General features: G+C 42.1%; 1 protein-coding gene across 3 annotated transcripts; it reads left to right on the top strand.

Annotated features, from left to right (window-relative positions):
- Positions 1-49: 49 nt before the first annotated feature.
- On the top strand, positions 50-6,251 carry LOC119304368. 3 transcript variants are annotated; one of them, XM_037581551.1, is made up of 6 exons: positions 50-295; positions 380-1,399; positions 3,735-3,832; positions 4,168-4,831; positions 4,910-5,001; positions 5,984-6,251. In XM_037581551.1, the coding sequence occupies exons 1-2, from the start codon at positions 108-110 to the stop codon at positions 1,395-1,397; spliced, it is 1,206 nt and encodes a 401-aa protein (XP_037437448.1). In that variant the 5' UTR covers positions 50-107; the 3' UTR covers positions 1,398-1,399; positions 3,735-3,832; positions 4,168-4,831; positions 4,910-5,001; positions 5,984-6,251. The 3 variants fall into 3 exon arrangements, with proteins under 3 accessions (XP_037437448.1, XP_037437450.1, XP_037437449.1); XM_037581553.1 differs by having other exon boundaries at positions 380-3,832; positions 4,910-4,955; XM_037581552.1 differs by having other exon boundaries at positions 380-3,832; positions 4,910-4,959.
- The last annotated feature ends 3,088 nt before the right edge of the window (positions 6,252-9,339 follow it).

Raw genomic sequence — 9,339 nt, 5'->3', positions numbered from 1 at the left:
GGGGGGGTTATCATCAAATGCCCCACCTGGCAGATCGCGCCCGCTTCCAAGCGGTGTGCCGCTCCTGGCGCTCACCGGCTTCCTCTCCGCCGCCGCAGCTGCCGTGGATGCAAGCGGTAATTCTTTCCTGGCAATCAGTTTTCTCCCCGCCTCCGCCGCGGCGGCCATGGAATTGGATCCACGCGGTGTGCCGTCGTTCGCCGCAGCGGCGGACACCTTGGATTGCGCTACATGGCGGCTTCTACAATAAGCACGGGCGCGCCCGCACTCACCCTGGAGGGTGCAGACGAAATCGGTAATTTTTCCTATCTCCATGGCTAATTCCAGCTTAAATATGTAAAATTTCGATCTGATGTACACCGGATGATTCTCCTCCTAGGTCCGCCGATGACGACCAGGAGTGCATCGCGTTCAGACGCCGGAATAGCAACCCCTCCTTCCCCGACAACTTGCGGTGCATTGGCTCCACGGATAGCTGGCTCGTCCTCGACTACACTGACGATCGGAGAAAAATTCATACCTACTTCTTGCACAATCCTTTCTCTAAAGAAGTTGTGTCGCTACCAGAGCTGGATGCCATCGTTGGTAATAGTTTCAAGTTATTTCAGATCCGCAAGGTGCTCATTCGGTCGCCCCCTGATGACCAGCTCGTCATTATCATGACCAACAACTGGAATTATCCAATCATCTTAATCCGGCCGGGGAAGGGTGTGTGGCTACCGAAGCCACAAACAACCCCCTTCGTTGACATCATTGACATCGTGCTCGTTGGAAACAGACTCTATGGGATCTCCATGGCGGAGGACCTCTTCTCCTTCAATATAAGCTTTAGTGCCAGTGGCGTACCCATGGTTACCAATATCAAGCACCACATCAGATCAGGTGATGCTGATCCCAATGTTGAGAGCGACGTAGATGAGGCCCAAGACCATAATGAGCACAAAAAGGGGCGGCACCAGCGCAACTTGTATGACTTGAGGACTGGAGACAACATGATCATTGATGGCATCCTCTGTGACGAGTTGCCTTACGCACCCAACGATAACCTCGCCACATTTTGGTACTTGCTTGAGTCGTGTGGAAAGCTAATCATGGTGAAGCGGCAATTGCAATGGCCTAAATGTTGTTATAGCAAATTTACTCGTAAGCTGGAGGTTTTCGAGGCAGATTTAAGTGAACGCGCCTGGTTGCCGGTGTCAGCTGGGCTAGGTGACCAGGCACTTTTCATCAGTAAACGCTTCAGCAAGTCTGTTTCTGCATCTGGAGGGATAGAGGAGGATGCTATGTATTTTATCGATACGGGTGAGGTGTTCAGCGTAAAATCCCAAACTCAATGCCTCCCGGTAGAGAGAAGCATCGATTCCTGCTGGTCAACATGGATCTTCCCGCCAAGTTAGCTGTAAGAGTACATTATAAGATGTGGAAAATTTATTTTCATTTTATTATTATGTCGATTTTCACCCATTATAATTCATGTTTGCATAGAATGATCATCACAAATGCTTGTAATGCATGTTTGCTCTGGGTGATCTGCATTCATGTTTCCTTGCTTTTGATGTCACCTTGTTGACACTGCACAATCGCCGCCCACCAACACTAAGATAAAGAACCCATGGATGATGGAACCTTCATGATCTTGTTAGGTGGGAGCTCACTTACTAGCGTAGGAGACCCAAGGCAACTGCAGTAGGAGAATGTACTAACAGCCGTTAGGAAAGGGGATTTGGATGTGGAAATGTTTTTTTTGGTTCCGTATAAGGTTTTCCCCACTATCTGCAAATCTGTTAGGCGTTTGTATTCTTAGCCACCAAGTTGTAACTGGGATATATATCCCTAGTTGATCAATAAGGGCAAGCTAGAATAATCTCAATTTCTCATCCCCTGCCCTCGTGTGCCAATCCCTTTTGAGAACTCATCTCCCTTTGCTGTACTGACATGGTGGCTGACTACACCAAACACTTGCTTGAGCTCCTCACGCACGTCAAGTACATCCCAAATGATGAAGGGCGCAATATCTACACCAACGGTATTGTGGAACCTCTCAAAATGCAGGTTGAGTTGCTCAAGCCAGCCACACTCGAGGATGCAATGGACGGGACAGTCTCCTATGAGCACTTGGCATCGGTCATGTCCCAGGTTGTTGGCCCAGCCCAACCAACTCACAGGCATCACTGCCCGTACCTCTTTTACATCGAGGTCGCTGATGAGGATGACTTTAGGGATGAATACCCAACCGCTGGTCAGCTTCCGGTGTCCCTCCTCACCGTCAGAGAGTGCAAACTCATTTCCTTGTTAGACTCCGGCAGCATCCACAACTTCATTAATGAGGCGTGTGACGATCGCCAATGGTGAACACGTCTTGTGCGGGGTTCTGGAGTCTCTCGCTGTCACCCAAGCGAGTTGATCAAGAGGCCAAACATTTTTTAAAGAATACTTATCAAAAAGAATGTTTTTTAAGGTAGTATATTTTTGGAAGTGTTGTTGAGTGCTGGTTTTGTGCACATGGACCCCATGAACCCGTTGACAAAAACTCTTGTTTACACTTCCAAAAATTTTGAAAAGAATTATACATGTATCTAGATTATGTAAATGTGTGAGTAGTTTTGAATTTTTGGGTAAAAAATATCCATTTGTAATATATACAAAAAAAGAGAAATTGGTATGCACATAGTTATTTGGATAGTGATAGTCTTTGGTATCCTTCTGTTATTTTTGTATACGGGTTACAAATGAGAAATTTGGGCACACAAAAAATTAATACCATTCATATATTTATACAACGTATATGTATATTTATTTTCATAATTTTTTTCTGTGTAAATGCGGGCACTCGACACCCATATGTTTTCTTTTCTTTTGTTACTTGTTAGTTTTTTTTTACAAATTTTTACTTTTTCCTATGTCGATCCCTGATGATATTACATCAACAAACTCGAAGCCAATTCTTTGCAAGTTTGCATTAGCAGTTGCTCCATAATCATGTCATCAATGGGGCGATCGGATACATTATTTTCTGTTGATTCTGCAATAATGGGTGTTGTTGTCAAACAGGTTTGTGCTGCCTGCCGTGACGTACAAGTGATTGTTTGTTTTTATTTATTGAACTGCAGACAATTTCATTGAACTTAAATATCTCTATCATGCTCCTTTGTATTGTGCTTTACTGTATATCTGGTGTGTACTTGTGGCCATTTTATTTCAGAGTTTCCAGCTCTAATGGAAATCAGACTAGTAGGCAAGTAACCTTCATATGTTCTTGAATGGTTGCACTAGCTTTTTAAATTGGCAGGGGCCGTGGCAAGAGTTGTATGTGATGTAACCCCTGCCTAAGAGAAATCTACATTTTCTTAGAAAGAAATAACTTCCATTTGCTGTTACAGTCACTTTGGTTGCCTTTATGTATGTTACCTTCCTAAGTTATCCTCCCTCTCATGAAAGATGTTATGCTTATGACAGTAAAGGTGCGAGCTTTCACCTGATGGCACTGGTACCTACCTAGACTCAAGATTCAAATTACTTACATGCTTGCTGGCTACATAAAATTGGTTGTTTTTTGTGAATATAATGGAAATGCATCCCCAAACTAAGAGTTTCATAGTCTTGACTAGTACATGCATCCTTCAAACTGGGCTAAATTTATTTTTGAATCTTCCTGACTGTAGATGCTCTTCTCAAACTAATATGGCAGAACTATATGTCATGGCCTATGCTCTCTGACAGATATCTTTTGACAGAAAATCAATGAAGCGGCAGCACATGCCAGTAAGGGCACCTGTTTTTCTCCATGAAACCATTGAGCTGTGCAGAGCATACTCTGAGGCTGCCAAATCAGGTACAACTGCAAAATGGGCCTGCCTAAAGAAGAAACAACTGTTAAACAAGAATGAGACAGATCCTACTCCCTCCGCCCCATAATATAAGACGTCTTTGCAAGCTATTTTAGTTTGCAAAAGCGTCTTATATTATGAGATGGAGGTGGTAGTTTCTTACTGCCGGTTGGCATGAGTGGTACTCCCTCTGTAAAGAAATATAAGAGCGTTTGGATTACTAAAGTAGTGATCTAAACACTCTTATATTTCTTTACGGAGGGAGTATCACTTTAACCCTTATTTGCCTTGCCACTGTCTCTGAGGGTTGCTTCTGACACATGTTGTACTTTCGTTACAGTCCTTGATACCACTCAAGCTACAAGGGGCACTCATCTCTTACCAATGGTGGCTTTCTAAATAGATGCGGCAGGGGTTTTGTTCTGTATATCCACTCAATGCTCGGAGCCTCGGACTATCTAACCTCAGGTGTGCATTGTTGGTATCATACTCAAGCGTTTTATTCAGTAAAGATTCCCAGTTGAAAGCAGCAGAGGAGGCACTTGCTGGTAGACCTGGGAACGGTCTGGACTGAATCCATAGTTTCAGTCAGTTTTTGTACTGGGTTGCCTTTGGATTGGATGAAATGGGCCAAGTCCCTAAATCAATTTAGTTTGGTCCGGGCCTTAACAATTGTTGGACTGAGTTGGTTTGGTCTGGACACGAAACCGAACGGTTCCAGACCGTCTCGACCCATAGTCTGAAACCAAATCGATAGACCAAATCGTGACCTAGGTGAGGAGCGCCTCTGTACTCTGCGAGCGATGGCCGCCGCCCGCCACTCGTAGGATCTTCCGCTGCCGCCGCCGACCAAATCGAGGGATCTTCTGCTGCCGCTGTCGTTGCCGCCGGCTGGAGCATGGTCGCCGCCTTCCCCTCCCTTGGCTGGAGCTTGGCCGCCGCTCACCGCTGCGGTTAGGGCTCGCCGGCTGACGCTGCAGTTGCCGCTGGCTGGAGCTCGGCAGGTCAGTGCATCCTCTCTCTCTCTCTCTCTCTCTCTCTCTCTCTCTCTCTCTCTCTCTGAACCTTACTCGTCTCTGCAGGTAACTCAAGACGACGCCGCCGGTGACTCAAGATACGGCTGCAAAAGTTGGTTGGATTCTGAAACATTTGATCGATGCCTGTTACCTATTGTGTGAGATTTGGGGACTGAATCTTGTGTGAAATTTTTCATCTTGGACATGAATCATGTGCTGCTGTGCATCTCTGCTTTTGTCATTGCTCACCTCCTCTGTTTTTAATAAAGTGGTTATGACACTGCTGACCTCCTCTATTATTTTACATTAGCAGTTTAAGAAGACCATTGCAATATTTGTGCGTAAATAAATATTCCCTGTGGTTTTCTGTTCAGAAATGGTATTGTAATCTGTTGAACTCTGTGTGATCTGTGGAACATCGGATTACTTGAATCGATTAGACGTGGTTTTATGTTGTGGTTTGGTCCAAGTAGAGGAATGGGCAAGTTAGTGCATTGCTTCAAGTCTCTGATTCTGCTGGTTATGCCACTCTGACCTCCTGGATGCCGTTGTAACTCTATCAAATGTGTTCTTTTGTTGCTGAAATATAGTGCATTGGATAACCAACGTGCGTTAACCTGCACATTCTTATGGCACAAACCAAAATTATCATCCTTGCTGTACACTTTCCAGAATCTTAGTCATGTGGTTGCAGACCTGCTCCTAAGTTGCGCGTCCTCTGTTATTCTTCAGAAACTAAGCATACAAGAGAATTATTCTTTCAGCAAGCTGAGGGCTATTTCTGTTTTTGTAAGCTGTAGTGACGCAAAAAGGAATCAATGTCCCTAATATCTTGTAGCACCATTGTTTCGGAGTTATTTCTTACCACATTAACGATTTAGAGCACTACCTTCTGTACTGTTTATGGGACAGGGATGTGATGGACGTCCAATTTTTCTTTGTTTCTTTAGAAGCATCCATAGGGAATTCTTGCTTTCCATGTGAAGATAAAAACAGAGCGTAGCAACCATAGAATTGATATTCTTCTAAGCCTGCAATTTTTTTTGAATTGAAGAAATCTGTGTTCTACTAGTGAGATATGGTTCGTGTTAAAGTGCGGGGATTGCTATATATCATTCTGATGTACCTGCTAATACTCAGGTATCAAGAAGAAAGCCGGGGTAGAAGAAACCATTCAGAAAAGGGAGATGGATGTCCAGCAACTATGTAAAATGCATTCTGTAACTGAGTTATTGTGTAACATCCAGCATTCTGTGTAATAATTTTAGACCCCATGCTGTAACATCCAACGGCTACTTAGTTAGTCAGCAAGCTATCCTTTTCCTAGTAAAACTGGGTTGCCATTCTTATTCCTTGTCCATGGATTGAAACTATGGGTTAAATCCATAAATGGCATATGGTTTGGATTGGTCTGGGTGGAAAACGCATGTAGTTTGGTTTGGTTTGGATGCTAGCTTAATTATTTTGGTTTGGTTTGGTTTGGTTGTTGGAGGTATAGTCATATGGTTTGGGCTGGGTTTAGTTTGGATGTCAAACTATTCCCAGGTTTACTTGCTGGACCCTAATTCCTTTCTTTTATTATTAGGCACATCCATTCGTGAAGTTGTCAGAAGTATGGCCAGTCTCCGAATACCACTTTGGACAAGGTTATCACAGGGAGATAAATTTATGCTTCCTCGTGTTTGATAGAAAAGGTGATAGCAAGAGATATATATAGTCAACTTATTAAACTAGTCCAAGTTTTAGTTTCTGCATAGCGCATGAAGCAACGCCACACAGCCCTGTTTGAAATTTGTACGTAAAGAAAGAAGATAAAGGTTCTGAAGTAACATGGCATCCAACTCATTTCAAGCAGCACTTTTTCGAATGAGCAGCAACAGTTTTACTCTTCAAGACAGGTGGGAGGATGTTCAGCACCATATAAAGCAGGGAGGCATTTGGTAGCCTAAGTACATACATGTACACATATGTCCCTAACAAGAATTTGTAGATTGTTTTTAGATGATTCAGTGATTTGCGGAAGGCTGCAATTACATTGTGCATTGCCTGCATCTTGTGCAACCATTGATCCGTTTTATATCTTTATTTCCTTTACGTGAGAACCTTCCAAGCCATCCTTTCCATCACGTATCTACAGAGGTCCTTTTTATTCAGTATTAGTATCATACTACCTTCATCTCAAAAATCTTGTCTTAGATTTGTCTAAATATGGTGTATCTAGTCACGTTTTAGTTTTAGATACATCTGTATCTAGATAAATCTAAATATGTAGGGACTGTGTATAGATAGCTTGATATCGAGATGGATTGCAAAGAAGTTGTTGCAAAAATTCAAAGCCAGGAGCCCAGGACAGGGACTTGTCGATGCTGATAGCGGAGGTCAAACACCTACTGGAGTCACGCCAAAGGACAGGGACTTGTCGACGCTGATAGCGGAGGTCAAACACCTACTGGAGTCACGCCAAAGATGGAAGGTGAGTTGGGTAAGGAGATCAGCAAATGGTGCAACTCATGGCTTAGCTAAGGTAGGTGTAGGAAATACTCTGTGCAAGGTTTGGCTACATGAGCCACCTGAATGTATCCTGAACATTATCTCGGCGGAGATACCTTCCTTTTATGAATAAATAGGGGAGGTTTGAACTTCAAAAAAAAAAGACAAGAATTTTGGGACGGAGGTAATATATGGTATAAAGGTGGAGAAAGAAGTTGTTTACTTGTTTTGCTGTCCCATGATACGAAGTTGTTATTACAACCAATATGTGAGCATAGCATATTGGGTTTAGTAACATCTTATTCAACTCCATTTGACCACACAAGTACCCCTATTCGCTGTACACCCACTCCATGGGTAGCAGACAGCAAAGCTTCTAAAGAAGCATAAAACGAGTTTTTTAAGTCGCTCCTTAGGATCTTGATTCATAAATTTAAAAAAAAAGAGGTTGTTTTATATAGATGATAAAAAAGGAAAAGCGAATTGCCCTTGATCAATAGTTGAAGTATACACACACTTGACTAATTAATACAGTACCAACAATCGGGGCGAGCCAGAGTTGAGAAAATCAGTCGAATAAACTTCCTGCTGGCGCAATAAGAAACATCACACTAACACAAAAGCAAAGAATTCTTGCAACGACTCTCACAGGACGATCGTTGTAAACAGTCACCCAAGTGGATTTTACTACTAAAGGAAAGCTTTTGTTCTCCACATCAACTTAACTATCCTCAAACCCTCTTGCTATTTCAAAGTTATGACCTAACTGACGCCTTGCGATTTCACAAGTGGCAAAAAACCCCTTTCTCTCATCACCTCGCACCCACCTGTGAGCATCAACAACAATGTCCGGTTAATAACAATCGAAGTAGAAAAAATGAATTACCAACAATCATTAGTCGAAGTCATTTCAGCATGCATGCGCTGTCCATTAAACTTTTACCTATTTATAGTAAGTAAAAGCTAAGCAAGTGGCATCATTATCCTTGGCGATGCTTGCTATACTTCTTTAGTTTAATCACTAACCCAGCATTGTTTTACCATGTCATTACTAACAGCGGCTAAGAACTTTTTGAATTGGATAAATCTTAATTTCTTGCGGAAATGGTTGTCTTTTTTTTTTTGCGGAAATAGCATCTAGAAGAAGGATGCAAGTCGCAGCCCAGTTCTGCATATCAAAAATCTCCAACGCCCACGCAAGACATGGACAAGTTATAATCATGCAAGCATCCTTGGCACATGTGCTTTGTAAGAACGCATGTTTTGTTTCAGTGCGTCTTGTAGCAAATTAATTATTTCAGTGAAACTATAAATCTTAAGCATATGTATTGCTTGCGACACGAATGTCAAAATCATCGACATACCTATCAAACATAATTGTATATTCATAGAAGCATTCCCCATAAATAAGCTCTGAAGAACTGATTTGAGAAGATTTAAATCAGGCCTTACCATGTTATGCAAACAGTGCAGTATCAGCACCATTGATGTCAATGTATTCATCTTCTGCTGATTGCTCTTTCTTATCTCTACATTGCATTGAGTATTAGGGTGAGAAAAAAATAAAACAAACATGTATACACATCTGTACTACAATTCCATACCCATGATTTTCAAAGTGGTCTCCTAATAATCGAAGTTTGACTGGTTTTCCGCAGATACGACAGATTTCCTCTTTTTCACGTCTAGCTTTATGCCTTAGGTAAGATTGCCAGACTGAAACGACTCCAGTTACTGCCGCGATAGCTCCACCCACACAAGAAACCGCCAAAACCATAACTTCAGCCATTGGTCCTGTCTAAATCATATATTAGAAAATAATGATGACATACAACAAAATTTTAATGCATAAATATCAACTACTTTCAAACCATAAAGATATATATATATATATATATATATATATATATATATATATATATATATATATATATATAGGGAAAATCCATCCTACCACCCGGTGGTAGTTACCCCACATGTCTCATATACTACCATGTGGTATTATA

Source organism: Triticum dicoccoides, chromosome 5A, assembly GCF_002162155.2.
Source record: "Triticum dicoccoides isolate Atlit2015 ecotype Zavitan chromosome 5A, WEW_v2.0, whole genome shotgun sequence".
Lineage (NCBI taxonomy): Eukaryota > Viridiplantae > Streptophyta > Magnoliopsida > Poales > Poaceae > Triticum > Triticum dicoccoides.
Note: the sequence above shows the minus strand (reverse complement) of the source record. Positions and strands in the feature narration are given on the sequence as shown.

What these genes read in the sequence shown, in the direction of transcription:
- LOC119304368 (XM_037581551.1), top strand. Translation starts at nt 108, where the DNA reads ATGCAAGCGGTAATTCTTTCCTGGCAATCAGTTTTCTCCCCGCCTCCG. An exon ending in GGAGGGTGCAGACGAAATCG is followed by an intron (nt 296 to 379) that starts GTAATTTTTCCT and finishes TTCTCCTCCTAG; the next exon opens with GTCCGCCGATGACGACCAGG.